Genomic DNA, 16,661 nt, shown 5'->3' on the forward strand with positions numbered 1-16,661 from the left:
TCGTTTAATTTGGTTTGGTTTTAGAAATTTAAAAAACCGACTATATTGATTTAATTTTGATTTTAATTAATAATCACGAACACCTCTAGATGTACCAAATCAGTAGTGAATAATTATTGTTGGACAGTAGGGGTAACTTTGCAAACAAACCTAAAAATCAAAATTGAGTGAGTTAGAAAGTATAACACGTATTGGGATATTAACTGCTAGTTTTTGGTGGCGTATAAATTCAACAAAACTTAAAAGACAAATTTGTTAGAAAAAAATTTAAAAGAAGTCTGTTTATTCTTTCTCCTCACAAAACCGAAGCAGGTACGGCGCCGTCCTCAGCCGTTCTCCGCCTCTGTACTCTGTTTTTTCTTGATAATTGGTATACCAGTTGATAATGATGTTGTGGGTTTCTCCTTTTTTTTCTGCTAATTTTTGGGTATAAAATTGACAGACAAAAGAAGGGTAGAGGAGGATGGGAGCTGAGGGTTCACTGGAAAAGCTAAACAAAAAGAAGAAATCAAAAAAGAATAAAGAGGGTAGAGCTATCTTCCTCCAAAAAGAAGGTATTATTGCCTTAAAGTTTCCATCTTTCATTGATTTTATGATGAATATGATGAATGAATGAATGTGCATATAGAACATACTCTTAACTAATTTGGGATTTCACTTGATATGCTTTTGTTTTGTTGTTGTGACATTAAAGTATAATAAACAATCGTTCTCCTGAAAAAAAAATTAACTATCTTTTGAATGTTTGATTAAAATATTTACATTCTGAGCTACTTAGTTTTCAAGCTAAATGGGCATAGTTTATGGATGACTCAAAAAGTTAGGCTTCTGATTACTTTCATCTTTAGGTGTTCTCGAGGAGTGAGTCCGTTTTTGCTAAGCTTATCTTTTTATTCAGTTCACCTATGTTGTTCTAACTCTTCAAAAATGTCATTGGGTGGATGTTGGATTCTCCAAAACTAGTGTATTTCTGGAGAATCCGACATCGGTGCAGCATCCAAAGTGAAGAGTCTGCACAACTTAGGTTTTAATAGAGGTGCTCTTCTCTTTGAAGGAAACTTTTGTATATCTGTGTTGAAAGCTTGGTTTTTCTTTTATGAGGGTCTTTGTTACGTATTTGAATCAGATTGCTTAGAAAATATATGGAGCGGGAATATGTGATCAAGAGAGTGTTTTTAGTGTAGTACTATAACAAGAATCATAAATTTCTATGGAAGGAAATGGCGTTGGGTTTAATTAGGATTCTAGATACAGTAAAACGTGATTTGTCGAATGAGCCAAAGATTGGGAAGTAGGGTGCCCATACATTATGGTGAACCAGTAAAAAGCTTATTATAGAACTCCTTCCTTTACCTGGCAATTTTTCTTATCACAGTTGTTAGTTTGACGTCTACCAAACAATGATATTGTTTGTGCCCTTTTATGCAAGAGGAGAAGTTGGCTAAGGCAATGGAAGAAAAGAAGAGGAAGAAGAAGAGAGCTCATGTACTAACTAGAAGAAGAGATGAAGTACATCTCTCAAATTATAAAGGTAATCGACATATAAAAGTCAATTTGAATTTTACTGTGATCATCAAATTGCTGCAATCTTTTTTTGGTTGTTGATTAGTTTTGATGAATCAGATAATGTGGATGGAGAAAAAGAGAACAAATCTGCAAAGAGGAAGATGAGGAAAGATGTCAAACTTGATGAAACTGAAAGTTTGGAAATTGATCAATCTAATGAAAGAGAAGATGCACTTGGTCAAGAAAATAATGTATCTGCTGAGAAAAGGAAATCCAGAAAGAAGAAGAGAAAATGTGAGAAGAAAGTACGGAGAAATGAGACTGTTGATCATTATGTTGAGGCTAATGATGATTCAGATCAGAAAAGTGGTATGGAGAGATTTTCTAGTGTCTCAGTTGTTTCTCTCTCTCTCTCTCTGTCTCTCTCTCTCTGTCTGTCTGTCTCTCTCTCTCGTATTTCCTTTTACTGTATGTTTAAAAAGAGCTAAGAGTTCAGGAAGACACCTCTTAAAGTGACATTTCCATTTTTGTGCAGAGTACAAAGGAGAAAAGGAATTAATTTTACTAGACTGATTTTTCTAACTGTTAAATAGACATGATGATATTGTCAGTACCATATTGCTTACCCCTAGGCAAGCCAAATGATGTTGTCAAAATTGCAGAGAAGGATCATTCCCTCACAATAACGCAAGACAACTTGGTGGAGAAGAGAGGACAAGCAGGATATGAAGAGATTGATGAACTATCTTCTGGCGATGAGGATTGCTCAAAAGGAATGAGAAGTAAGAACCTATATATTCCTGAAAAATTGCCACTTACCTGTTGCTTGGCTCCCGTGTTCTACATTTGAGATTGGAAGTTGGATTTTCTTTCTCAATTATCTCAAGGAGAAACTCTAATCATTGATGCAGTTTCGAAGTTATTCTGCTGTTGTATATCCCCCTTTTTGCCTTTCAGAAAAATGTTGATGTGGCCACTTAGTCCAGTAATGTTATATCATTTTGCTTCCTTATTAAGAAGAAATCTCCTTTATTGCAGAGTGGGTACTCGATTATTACCAGAGTAGGCCTGGGTTGAAGGTGTTGCAAGAAAGAATTGATGAGTTTATTACTTCTTATGAGGCGAAAAAGGAACAGGTACATCATTTCTCCAGAATGTTCTTTTGCTGTTAATGATTTTGTTGAAGTACTTGGAGGAATGCTAGGATGTTTATGAGCTTTGTTATGTCTAGAGCTGGTTAATGCTTCAGTTTTTAGAAAGAAAATGGACAACTTTTGCAGAATTTTGCTCATATCATGTATAAAGTTTCATAGTAATCTTGAAATGTTTTGACTGACAGAAAATGATGTTATAAAAAAATTGTTAATGCCCTGAACCAATCATGTTCTATACATCTGATGGTTGGATTTTATTTTCATTATATGTGGTTAACATATATGTTTTCTTGTTTGATGAACTGGAGTGTAGTCTCTTCTTAATTTTTTCTTTCATATCTGGCTTATTCTGTTCATACAGGAAAGGAAAGAAAAAGAAGCCCTTGCTGCAGAAGATGGCTGGACTGTTGTCGTACATCACAAAGGAAGGAAAAAGACAACTGATTCTGAAACTGGAATTGCAGTTGGTTCTGTTTCCCAAGCTGCAGTCATGGATAATATGGACAAAAAGAAAAAGAAAGATGTGGGTTTAGATTTCTACCGGTTTCAAAAAAGAGAAGCAAAGAGAAATGGTATGCTCATTGTATTTTTTATTTTCTTGATACTCGCTTGCTCCATTTCCATTCCAATTTTCATCTACTTCCTATCCTTGGTCACATTTTTCATACAAGGGGAAGAGCAAGATTCTCAAATGTTACATCTCATTAAAAAACTTATGGGTGAACAAGTATGCATTATTTCTTATCTTACCTCGCCCCGTTGAAAACTATCTGGGATGAAGAGGGTTATCCTTTTCAAAGTGTTAATTGGCCTATTATAGTTAGGGTGTGTTTGGTTTGAAGGAAAATGTTTTCGACCTCCAAGTAAGTTTCTTATTATTTTCTCGTGTTTGGTAAATAAGCAGAAAATATTGTCCCAAAAACATTTGTATATAATCTAGTCAAACACTATTGTGGTTGCATGGGCATCTAGGGGTGTGGAGGTGGTTGGAATGGGGGCTATGGGGTTAGGAGTGGGGTGGGGTGTGTTGGAGAGTATTAGTCTGGAAATACCACGTATGAAACTTATTTTCCCTACTTTCACTAGGGAGATTATTTTCCTCATTTTTAAGGACTTGTTTTCCTAGAGAAAATGTTCTCCAAAAATTTGACCAACCAAACATGAGCAAAGTGGAAAACATTTTCTTCCATATGAAACACAAACTATGTTGTTTATTATTTGATTCTTGGAAGAGAAGTATGGTTTTAGTAATTTGATCTACATGTGTATTTGTAAGTTTTGGTACCAAAGTTGTACTATTTATTCATCCATAGAGATACAAATTTATAGTATAGAAAACCAAACTATCTAGCAATCAAATTCCTTGATTCTAGCAGATTTGAGAATCAAGGGATGATTTTATTGATCTAATATCCTAACCTATTCAATAGCATATCAGATATGATTTTATAAGATCAATTTAAATCCTACAAAATCATATCTGATGACACTTAGATATTTACAAATCAACACTCCCCCTCAAGTTGGCATGTAAATATCTGTCATGCCTAACTTGCTTACAAAAATTTCAAACTTTGGTTTAAACAAGCCTTTTGTGAAAATATCCGCAATTTGCTAATTTGTTGTGACGAAAGGCATGCACACGTTTCCTTCTTCAATCTTCTCTTTTATGAAGTGCCTATCCACTTCAACATACTTTGTTCTGTCATGTTGAAGTGGATTGTGAGCAATACTTATGGCAGCTTTGTTGTCACAGTACAACTTCATTGGTAACACAAACAACATTTTTAGTTCTTCCATCATCTTCTTGAGCCAAATCATTTCACAGATCCCATTGGCCATAGATCGGTATTCAACTTCAGCACTGCTACGGACGACAACATTCTGCTTTTTACTCCTCCAAGTCACTAGATTTCCCCATATAAAAGTACAATATCCTGATGTAGACCTCCTATCAATAGTAGAACTTGCCCAATCTGCATCTGTAAAGCTTTCAATGCCCTTTTCTTGTCCCTTTTTGAAAAACAAACCTTTCCCTGGTGAACTTTTCAAATATCTTAGAATCCTGTAGACCGCTTCTTGGTGCTCTTCCTATGGAGAGTGCATAAATTGACTCACTAAGCTTACAACAAAAACTATATCAGGCCGAGTGTGTGATAAGTAGATCAACTTTCCCACTAGTCTCTGATATTGACTTTGGTCAACTGAATTTTCTTCTTTGTTTCCGAATTTCATAATTGGATCAATAGGTGTTTCAGCTGGACGACAACCACTCATACCCGTCTCTTTTAGAAGATCTAGTACATACTTCCTTTGTGACACCATAATGCCTTCTTTTGATCTTGCTACTTCCATGCCAAGAAAATATTTTAATTGGCCCAAATCTTTGATCTCGAACTCTGAGGCCAGCCAACTGTTTTTAAAAAAATTTCATTTCGGGCAAGTCATCTCCTGTAAGTATGATATCATCGACATAGGATAGTTGTCTTTCCATCAAGAGAGTGTTGAATGGACATGGTATGATCTGCTTTCCCTTGAGTGTACCCTTGTTTTTTTACAAACTAAGTAAACCTCTCAAACCAAGCTCTTGGAGATTGTTTGAGCCCGTAGAGAGATTTCTTTAGCTTGCACACTCTAGTTCCATACCTTTCTTCAAAACCCGGAGGACTTCTTCAAGTTTTCCATTCAAGAATGCGTTCTTGACGTCTAGTTGTTGAAGGGGCCAATCAAGATTGGTAGCAATGGTTAGAAGAACCCTGATTGAATTCAACTTCGCAATTGGAGCGAATGTCTCAAGATAGTCAATCCCATAGGTCTGAGTGAACCCTTTTGCTACCAAACGTGCTTTATACCTCTCCAGGGATCCATCTGACTTAAATTTGATGGTGAACACCCATTTGCAACCCACTGTTTTCTTTCCACGTGGCAGTTCCACCATTTCCCATGTTTCATTTCTATCAAGAGCATTCATCTCCTCTAGAATTGCCTTTTTCCACTTGGGAACATTCAAAGCATCCTGCACATTTCTCGGTATCTCCATTCCAGATAATTGAGAAAGGAAAGCTATATAGGAAGGGGACAAGTTCCTATATGACACAAAATTTGACATGAGATGGTTGGTGACTTTTCTTACCCCTTTACGTTTAGCAATTGGAAGATCAAGGTCTAAAGTAACATGGGGCAAATCAGAATTAGGTTCTATAGAATTACCTTGTGTATCAATGAGATCTTGTGGGGTGGAGATTTGGTTCTGATGAGAGTCCTTGATCTCTTTTTCTTGGTTCCGGTTTCTTCTCATGTAAACTTGTAATTCCTTTGTTTGTTCCTTGTTCTTGTCATTAATTGTATCATGAAGAAGCTGTATTGTCTCAATTTCCTTATTTTCAATATTTATGTTGGGATCTCTTACCTTATCTAGGTTATTACCAAAAATACTATTTCCCGTATCTATCATGAAACCTGGATCATTTTTTTCCTTACATGTGAGGTCAAGAGGATCCTTATTATCCCTCAAATCTTCTCTATGTTTCTCCCCCTGAAGATGAGTTCCAAAAAACAATTGAGATTCAAAAAATGTGGCATCCATTGTGACAATGACCTTCCTAGTATTTGGGTCATAGCACTTGTATCCCTTTTGACTAGGGGCATAACCAACAAAAGCACATTTCTTAGCACGTGGGTCAAGTTTACTCCTATTATGATCATGAATATGAACAAATACACTACACCCAAAGACTCTCAAGGATAGGTCAGCGGTCAATCTAGAATTAGGGAAATATGTCTTAAACATACTGAAAGGGGTTTTAAAACCTAGAACACGAGAAGGCATCCTATTAATAAGATAGGTGGATATTAAAAGAGCTTCTCCCCAGAGAAATTTAGGGACTTCACTTGTGAACATTAAGGCCCTAGTTACTTCCATAAGATGCCTATTTTTTCTCTCAGCTACTCCATTTTGTTGGGGTGTATTAGGACTTGAACTTTGGTGTACTATTCCCTTGGAAGTGAAAAAACTGCCTAGCTGGTCATTGAAAAACTCTCTCCTGTTATCACTTCGAAATATTTGAATCTTCTCATAAAATTGTGTCTCAACCATAACATAAAAAGCCTCAAACATATGTTTTACTTCCCCTCTATCTTTCAATAGGTACACCCAAGTTAGTCTAGTGTGATCATCTATGAAACTCACAAACCATCTTTTTCCATTTATAGCTGCTACCCTAAAAGGTCCCCAAACATCACTATGGATCAACTTAAAAGGTTTTGTTGCATGATATTTTTGGGAAGAAAAAGATGAACGCCTATGTTTAGCCATTTCACAAATTTCACACTCAAAGGAGGATGAACTTTTATTCATAAACAATTGAGGTAACAAGAGTTTCAAATAATGAAAACTAGGATGACCAAGTCTATAGTGTCATAACATGACTTTATTATCAACTAGAACAGAGTTCAAACAAGCTGAACTTAGATTTATTGAATTGTCACCATCTTCAAGAAAATAGAGACCTTCAGACTCTCTAGCATTGCCAATCATCTTCCCCGAGACCTTGTCCTGAAATAGAGTCAAAGATAGCACGATAATCAAGGTTTTGAGTCAATTTTTTTTTTTGATAACCGAGAAATCCGTCTGTGACCCGCCCTTTGGACCAATCATAGCCTTTTAAACTCGGTGGATAATGGGCCCGTCCCTCTACCCTTCTCCACTTAAATACCGGGCTTCGCTTTGCATGGTGTGGCGCTTGAACCTGCGACCTAAGCCACAAATCCTCCACCTTTTGCCACTTGAGCTAGGCCTTGGGGGCGGGTTTTGAGTCAATTTGCTGATGGACAAAAGATTATGAGACAATTTTGGAACATGAAGGACATCAACAAGAGTCAAAAAAGGGGTTAGTTTGACTGCCCCTTTTCCAGCAACAGCTGAGAAGGAACCATCAGCAACTTTGACTTTTTTATTTCCTGCGGATGGAATGTACGACAAGAAAAAATGGGAATTCCATGTCATGTGATCACTTTCCCCTGAATCTATGATCCAAGAATTAATACCAGTAGAATCTGTTCTCAAAAAAACAGAAGGTACATTAGCTGCTTGGGAAAAAGAACAAGTAGGAGTAGGAGGATCAGGTTTACTGATTTGGAGTTGAGATTGGAGAAGTTTGTGCAGTAGCTCCAATTGTTCCTTGGTGAATGGTGGCATTTCTGGAGAAGATTTCATCCCTGATTCTTCGCTGGTACATTGAAAGGCCTGGCTGCCATGGTTGTCTGTATTAGAAAACTGGAAAGAAATCAAGATAACCACAGAAGAGTTTGGGAGGTAGTAAACTTCTCACTAAATTGAAACAATGAACAACCTTTATAAAGGCAATACACATCCTACATTATCTCAACCACTAAGCCATAAAAGAATTTAAAAATGACCTACTAAGTCACACGTTTCCAGTAACTTGGAAATAGCAACCATATACCCTTAAAACTAGGAAAGCAGAAACTAGATTAATTAATTAAAATATCTAACAAACCGTCCCTTAAACTGATAAGTCTACGACTTCAGCTTAATAACATCATTCACCGTAGCTTTCCCTTAAAGTGCACACTCCAAGTAGCTTCATTAACTTTCTGAATGTTGCCAGCTTGAGGGACCTAGTGAAGATATCAGCAGCTTGGTCTTCACTTCTACAGTAGACAACATCAACAACTTTTTCCTTCGTGAGATTTCTAAGGAAGTGAAACTTAACATCTATGTGTTTGCTCCGTCCATGCAACACTGAATTCTTTGAAAGCGTAAATCAGAATTGGTTCTTGGCTTCTTGCTGTCGAACATGAAGCTCAGCCAATATCTTCTTCAACCAAATTGCTTGGGTAGCGCACACAGTTGCAGCTACAAACTCTGCTTCTGTAGTGGACAATGTAACAATTGGTTGCTTCTTGGAGCACCAAGAAGCAGCTCCAGATCCAAGCATAAACACATAACCTGAAGTGCTTTTCCTGTCTTCTTTATCTCCAGCAAAATCACTATCAGTAAAGCCAATTAACTCCGACTTGCCTTCTTTCTTGTATAGAATACCATAGTCAATGGTACCTTGCAAATACCTGAGAATTCTTTTAGCAACCAACAAATGAATCTCTTTTGGGTGCTCCATGTATCTGCTAACAAGACTAACAGAATACATTATGTCAGGCCTGGTGACTGTTAGATACATCAGACATCCCACAAGTTGCTTGAAAAGAGTGTTGCCAATCTTCTTTCCTATAGGATTCTTTTCCAACTTCAGTCCCAACTCTGTTGGTGTTGTAACAGAATTGCAACTCTGCATTCCAAACCTCTGTAATGTTTCCTGGACATATTTCTTTTGTGAAATAAATATTTCACTAGTTGATTGCTTTACCCAGAAAATAATGCATCAAGCCAAGATCAGACATATCAAACTCAGTCATCATAGATAGCTTAAACTTTTCAAGAAATACAGGATTATTCCCAGTATAAATCAAATTGTCTACATATAAGCATACAATAACAAGTTTCCCATCTTCAAGTTTTGTATAAAGTGTGCTCATATGGACATTTTCTAAAATTTTCCACATTAAAATATGCATCAATGCGACTATACCAAGCTCGGGGAGCTTGATTTAGCCCATATAAAGCCTTTTTCAATCTATAAACTTTATGCTCACTTTCATGCATCACATAACCAGGAGGTTGATCAACATATACCTGCTCTTGCAACTCTCTGTGCAGAAAGGCTGATTTTACATCTAGTTGATAAATCGGCCAATTGTTTTGAGCTGCCAATGCCAACACCAATCGGATGGTATCAAGTCTGACTATCGGAGCAAAAACCTCCTTGTAATCCACACCATACTCTTGCTTGTATCCTTTCACCACTAAGCGCGCCTTATACTTATCAACTTCACCAGACTCAATGAGTTTGGTTTTATAAATCCATTTAACTCCAATTCACCTTTGGCCTTTTGGAAGATCAGTAAGCTCCCAAGTATTGTTCTTTTCAATTGCGGCAATCTCAACATCCGTTGCTTTCTGCCACTTTACATCTTTATAGGCATCCTCAAATCTTACGGGATCACAACCATAAAATAAAGCTAAATATGTAGATGAATCTTTATTTCCAGATTGAACACCCACCTCATAATCTGCCATCCATGTTGGCCTTCTTCGATTTCGTTGAGGTTGGAAGCTGGTGCCTTCTTGATGTACCAAGGTAGAAGCACCTTCATCGGCTACTGGTTGCTTTTGCTCCTTGTCCCCATCGTCAAGATCCCAAGGAAGTTGTTGGTTGTTTGGCTTTTCTTCCCACGACCAAAAATTATCTTCATCAAACACCACATCATGGTTGATAATCACCATCTTGCTGATAATATTGTACAACTTGTAAGCTTTTGACTCCCTGCTAACACCCATGAAAACACACTTATTGGCTTTGTCATCAAGCTTTGTCCTTTTCTGATCCGGAACATGAGCAAATGCAATGCATCCAAACACTCTCAAGTGTTGAACATTTGGTTGTTGTCCACTCCAAGCTTCTTCTGGTGTCATATTCTGAATAGCACGAGAAGGACTTCTATTCAAAACATAAACGCTCCAGCAAATTGCTTCAGGCCAAAAAACTTTTGGAACATGGCTCTTTTGTAAAAGGCTTCGCACAACGTTCATGATTGTTCGATTCTTCCTCTCACATACTCCATTTTGTTGAGGAGTATAAGTTGTTGTAAGTTGTCATTGTATCCCATGAAACTCACAAAAACTTATAAATCCTTGTGAAAGATACTCCCCTCCACGATCAGTACGAAGAATCTTAATGGAACATCCTGTCTCCTTCTCAACAAGAGCTTTGAAGCTTTTGAAACTGGTAAAAGATTCAGATTTTTCTTGCAGAAATTAAACCCATGTCTTTTGGCTAAAATCATCACTAAACGTTATAAAGTAACATTTTCCTCGGTTGGATATTGGGTTTATTGGTCCATAAATATCCGAGTGAACCAACTCTAGCTACCTTTTAGCTCTCCATACTTTTCCTTTTGGAAAGCTATCGCGAGATTGCTTTCCAATGACACAATCTTCACAAATATCTACAGGCATATCAAAATTAGGAAGACCCGTAACCATCTTCTTTTGCTGCAACATTTTCAGTCCTCCAAAATTCAAATGCCCATATCTGTAGTGCCAAAAGCCATGCTCGACTATTCAACTTTGTTGAAAAACAAAAATTGGTAGAGCCAATATTATGCATATCAAGTGGGAAAAGCTTATTTGCAGTCATCTTAGCTTCAGCGATCAATCCAAGATTAGAATCTCGAATTTTGCAAATTCCATGCTTGATAGACACCTCGTAGCCGTTCTCTTGAAGTTGACCCACACTGATAAGATTTGTTTTCAGGTCTGGTGCAAAGAAAACATTAGAGATAATCTGCATAGAAGAAGACTTTGTTTGGAGTTTCACCTTCCCTTTCCCTTTGACAACAATACGGGAATTATCCCCAAACTTGACTGTTGTGCAAAAAGTTTCATCCAGTTCAGAAAATGCAGATTTTTCTCCAGACAAATGGTTGCTATAGCCCGTGTCTAAATACCATAAACTTTTGTGGTATTCTTCTGAGGATTGGCTCACCATTAACAAAGAGACCTCCTCCTCCTTAGTTACTTCTACAAAATTAGAGTTCTCTCCACGTGCATTTTTCAGATCTGTACGACATTCAGAACGGTAATGACCATAACTGTGACATCTATAACACTCGATATGAGACTTATCTGCAAACCTTGCCTTCCCATTGGACGAGTGTTGTTGATCACGATCATGCTGACCATTCTTTTTTCGATTTCCCTCTTCAGTTTTCTCAGCGTTTCTTCCCTTCCACTTGCTCCTTCTGCTTTGGAGGTTGTGGTTACTTGTAATGCTTGCTCCTACATCATGTTGAACAATCTTCTGCTCATGAACCATCAAAGAATTTTGTAATTCCTCAAGTGGAAGAGTATCCAGATCTTTTGATTCTTCAATGGAGCAGATAACAAAATTGAATTTTGGCAACATGGACCGCAGGCTCTTCTCAACAATGGTGACGTCTTCAAGCCTCTCTCCATAAATCCGCATCTTGTTGGCAATTGTCATAGTGCATGAGAAGTACACTGACACCGACTCTCCCGGCTTCATACGCAAGGTCTCAAACTCACCTCGTAGAGTTTGAAGTTGTGCTCGCTTTGCCCTTGCATTTCCCTGGTACTTCTTCTTCATGGAGTCCCAAATTTGCTTTGACTCCTTGCAAAGAATTGTTTCCAATATTGAACGATCAATGGCTTGGAAAAGATAATTCTTCGCCTTCAAATCTTTCAACTTCAGTGCTTCAAGCTTTGTCTGTTGAGCATTTGTTTGAACAATACCAGCCGCAGGTTCTTGGAATCCACCATCAACAACTGCCCAGAACTCTTTTGACCTCAAAAAGTTTTCCATAAACCTGCTCCAATGGTCATAATGACCATCAAAGCGTGGAATAGCAGGTTGAACAAAAATCTCTGAAGCCATCGCTCACTCACACTTAAAAGCACGTTCACCCTCACTGGCTCTTGATACCACTATTGGAAAACTGGAAGGAAAGAAATCAAGATAAACACAGAAGAGTTTGGGAGGTGGTAAACTTCTCACTAAACTGAAACAATGAACAACCTTTATAAAGGCAATACACATCCTACATTATCTCAACCACTAAGCCATAAAAGAAATTAAAACTGACCTACTAAGTCACACATTTCCAGTAACTTGGAAATATAAACCATATACCCTTAAAACTAGGAAAGCAGAAACTAGATTAATTAATTAAAATATCTAACAGTCTGGCCTCTTTTTATTCCAATTAGACGGTTTCCATGGATTTTCCAACAAGTCTCATGAGTGTGCCAGTACTTTTTGCAAAAATACACCATGGCTTCTTTTTCCTATCATTTTCATTTTTCTCAACAACTAGAGCAGAAGAATCTATATTTTTTGTTTCCAGATTGAGATCTATTTTTAGCATAACATTCCTCCTTGTTTCATCTCGCCTAATCTTAGAAAAAGTTTCCCTCAAAGTGGGTAGTGGGTTTTTTCCAAGAATTCAAGAACGAAGCTCATTGAATTCTTGGTTCAACCTTGCTAAAAATAGATAAACACTCTCATTTTCTTCTTTTTTCATTGCTTTCACGCTATCCTTAGGACACTCCCATTCATCATTATAGCATTGATCTAATTCTTGCCATAGGGAAACCATCTCATTATAATAAATAGTAACACCTCTCTTCCCCTACCTAGCTTTCCACAATTTAATTTTTAATTCAAAAATTTGAGAGGCATTCTCTAAATCAGAATAAGTCTCTCTAACAGCCTCCCAAACATTCCTAGCAGTGGGAAGAAACAAATATGGCTTACCTATGGAAGGATCCATGGAGTTTAGTAGCCAAGCGATTACCATCGAGTTTTCTGATCTCCAAGCGTACATTTTCGGGTCTCCTAGTTCAGGCTTTCTCGTTTCTCCAGTCAGGTGTCCAAGTTTTCCTCGGCCATCAATTGTCAAACGAACAGATTGTGCCCATTCCAAATAATTCTTTCCATTCAGCTTGTGAGTAGTAAGCTGAAAAGAAAAATGAGAAGAATCGTTGCCTTGGTTCATCGGAGCTTTGTTAATAGAACTCTCGGCTTCTATCGATGCTGCTGGGTGATGTAACCCAGTAACTGCTGTTTTAGTCATAAGCAACACAAGAATGAAGTTGCTTTGATACCATGTAAGTTTTGGTACTAAAATTGTACTATTTATTCATCCATAGAGATACAAATTTATAGTATAGAAAACCAAACTATCTAGCAATCAAATTCCTTGATTCTGGCAGATTTGAGAATCAAAGGATGATTTTATTGATCTAATATCCTAACCTATTCAATAGCATATCAGATCAATTTAAATCCTACAAAATCATATCTGATCACACTTACATATTTACAAATCAACAGTATTGCACTGTTTCCACAAATGCCTCATTCTGAATCGTTGAATGAATTGTTTGGTATCTAAATAAGTGAAAAAGGTGAGCTCTCATCTTTATCAATATATTGAATGCTTCAGCAATGCTTGTCATGGCATATGGTCAAGTTTGAGCCTGAGACAATCTCTCGAAATACATCAAATTGGTACTTGAAGCCACCTAAGAAAAGCCTTGGATTTGAGTTAGTGTCAAAGAGTTATATCTTTATATGTGCTTGTTCTTGAAATCGTTTCTTTTCAAGGTTGAGTGGAATCTGTCTTAATCTTCCGTCAAGGTACTCTTCTTGTCTTACATCCATATATCTGCAATCTGAAACCTACTGGTAGATCTGAAAATTGGCACAATCTCTCTCCTTTCCCAAGCCCAACTTACTCTTTTTCCTCCACGCACCCAATAGTCTGAAGTTTCTTGTCCCCTTCTTTGTTTTCCATGTTTTCTGGTTTACTCTCTTCTCGTCGTCATTGTCCTATCCCCCAAATATTAAAACCTTTTTTTCTGGTTGAGAATTGATACTGGGGCTGGCAACTTTGTTTTAGGGAAGAAATCATCATCTTTTGTTTTAAGGTTGGGATGAGAAATAAGATTTTGGATCCATAGAAGTGGCAGAACTGAGAATTGGCCATTAAACCTATCCCAGTTTCCCTTTTGCCCTCTTTCTTTATTTTGTGTTGGCAAAAGATGTTAGATTACTCCTTCAACTCTTGAACTATCTTCATACATAGTTTCTTTTTTGTTTCCCTTACTTTTCCGGCCAAATGTTCATCTTAGTGTGGAATAAGGACTACGTATAAGCTGAAGCTAGTTTGTAATAAAAAAATTTAGTAACAGATAGGAGAAACAAGAATAATTGGTGTAGAGAAGCTGGTTTTGTACAAAGTAAAAAAAAGACAATCAGAATTACTACTTCCTACTATGTGAAACTGGTTATCAAGTGGTTGATGGGGTTGTGTAGAGGGGGAAAGCGCAAAGGTGCATCTTGGTTTACGGTCTGCAGGTAGCTATTAGGCCTTTTTTAAAAGTCACACGAGTTTGGAAGAAAATAGATGTTGGTGTTATTTGAATTATGTGTTAAATAATTTACTCCCACTCGTATATTTGTGTAAAATTTCCATCAATAATCCATGTCAGCTTAGATTCTCCTAAAAGTCTCTGCATTGACAATTTTGTAGCATCCGAGCAGGCCATTCACTTTGCGCAATTGATTTCTTCTTGTTTTTCTACTAGCAACTGAATCTCAATATGCTTGCTTGCTTGTTTTTACTCTCAGATGACCGCTAACATGCTTGTTATATGCAGAGATCATGGTGCTGCAGAGCAAATTCGAGCAGGACAAGAAAAGGATACAGCAGTTGAGAGCTGCAAGAAAATTTCGACCTTACTAAACAAATACTGTAATTTTTCTGGAAGGGAGTTGTTATAAGCTAGAAAAGAGAGGGACGGAAGGTTAAGGAAAAAGGGGTTCCAATGATAACCACATAACCATAACTTGAGAACATATTCATTTATTATGGTTTAGTTTCCGAGCGCATCAATTATTTTATCAGGCAACTCCATCCATCAAGATGTAAGCAAAAATGCACATGAATGTTGTCATAGAGGCGACTTGGCGATTAATATGATACAGACTGTAGATGTCATCGCAACTAGTTGCCATATTTTGATGGATATTGAAATATTTATAGATTTATCTACTGAAAGTGTATGCTATTTCTTGTTAATGGTGTTGTTTGCACTAAAAAAATGGAGAAAAAAAGAAGTTTTGTTTTTTGCTTTATGGATAGGTGGACTGCATGGTGACTTGTATTGGGATTGGTTAGAGATACTGGTAGTCTAGTGGTGGGTCATTCACTGGATAAGAGGTGAAATTTTGAACAGTTGTATTAAGGGTATGTTAAATATCAGCGATAGTTGTAATATAATTTGAATTCAATATTACATATTATTATGAATTTGGTAATTGTTATTCCAGAACAAATATAATACAATTCTAACAACATAAACTAATTTAAATAATACTGAAACATTTGAGATTCACATATAATACTTGTAATACACTTGTATTAAAATGTCTTAATTATTTATTCACCACGTGCATGAAAACATGTCTATAATATGTATAATATATTGAATTCAAAACATATTGCAATTGTTGTTTATTTTCTCTTATTAATGATATTAAAAATGTATTATACCTAAATTTTAAATATTTAAATTAGTTTATGTTTTACGATATGAAAATTGTGTTAGAAATATATTACATATGTATTTAGCTATTTTGATTTTAGAAAGTAAAGATAATATGTTTAAAAGTGAAAAATGAGCTACAATTAGTAATTTGTTGTAAACATATTATTTGGTGGATGTCATGAATGACTTCACCTTGTTACCGTAGCATTATGACTACTCCAAGTCATAATGCCTATAAAATGACATTGATAATAATGTAAAAATACACACAAAAAAAAAGATACTACTCCCTTCCTATTTCTTATATCTCTTCCTCTACTACTTTCGGTTCTCTTTTCTTTGTTTTTGTCATATTATTCCTCTCTTCTTCTCTAGTTTTTTGCTATTCATGTTTTTATATATTATCTTTATATTATAACACGTTATCAGCACAAAGCTCAAAGGTTAAAGAAGTTAAGTGAGATTAATTAAATATATATACTCATATTTGCTTAATTTTCAAAACAAATTCAATGGTGTGATTTGGGAATCACTTCCACAGATAACATTTTATTTTTATTAATGGTCTGATCTGAGATTAAATTTTTTATGGATACTTTAAATAATAATGCAAGTCGGTTATATATGAGAATTTATTTTCTTTAGTGAATTTTTGGGTAAGATTTTGTCCGAAAATGGGTAAGTTTTATGTTTATTTTGGAGTATTGTTCTGTTAATATTTCTAAACTCTTAATATTGATTATTTTATTTTGTATTATGGAGAAAGATCATAAATCCACAATAATTAGGTT

General features: G+C 36.3%; 1 protein-coding gene across 7 annotated transcripts; it reads left to right on the forward strand.

The window, feature by feature from the left end:
• Nucleotides 1-289: 289 nt before the first annotated feature.
• LOC125860632 (uncharacterized) lies at nucleotides 290-15,601 on the forward strand. 7 transcript variants are annotated; one of them, XM_049540628.1, is made up of 8 exons: nucleotides 290-312; nucleotides 443-554; nucleotides 1,430-1,531; nucleotides 1,624-1,875; nucleotides 2,169-2,288; nucleotides 2,545-2,642; nucleotides 3,022-3,232; nucleotides 14,980-15,601. In XM_049540628.1, exons 2-8 carry the CDS (start codon nucleotides 464-466, stop codon nucleotides 15,063-15,065), a joined length of 960 nt encoding a protein of 319 aa, XP_049396585.1. In that variant the 5' UTR covers nucleotides 290-312; nucleotides 443-463; the 3' UTR covers nucleotides 15,066-15,601. The 7 variants fall into 7 exon arrangements, with proteins under 7 accessions (XP_049396585.1, XP_049396591.1, XP_049396588.1 ...); XM_049540629.1 differs by lacking the exon at nucleotides 290-312 and adding an exon at nucleotides 338-370; XM_049540634.1 differs by lacking the exon at nucleotides 443-554 and having other exon boundaries at nucleotides 301-370; nucleotides 14,980-15,600.
• The last annotated feature ends 1,060 nt before the right edge of the window (nucleotides 15,602-16,661 follow it).

This window comes from Solanum stenotomum, chromosome 3, assembly GCF_019186545.1.
Source record: "Solanum stenotomum isolate F172 chromosome 3, ASM1918654v1, whole genome shotgun sequence".
NCBI classification, from domain to species: domain Eukaryota; kingdom Viridiplantae; phylum Streptophyta; class Magnoliopsida; order Solanales; family Solanaceae; genus Solanum; species Solanum stenotomum.

Bases quoted from the DNA above. Each gene is read 5' to 3' on its own strand.
- LOC125860632 (XM_049540628.1), top strand. From the start codon at position 464: ATGGGAGCTGAGGGTTCACTGGAAAAGCTAAACAAAAAGAAGAAATCA. The intron at 2,289-2,544 runs GTAAGAACCTAT...CCTTTATTGCAG, and splicing joins TTGCTCAAAAGGAATGAGAA to AGTGGGTACTCGATTATTAC. The intron at 2,643-3,021 runs GTACATCATTTC...CTGTTCATACAG, and splicing joins ATGAGGCGAAAAAGGAACAG to GAAAGGAAAGAAAAAGAAGC.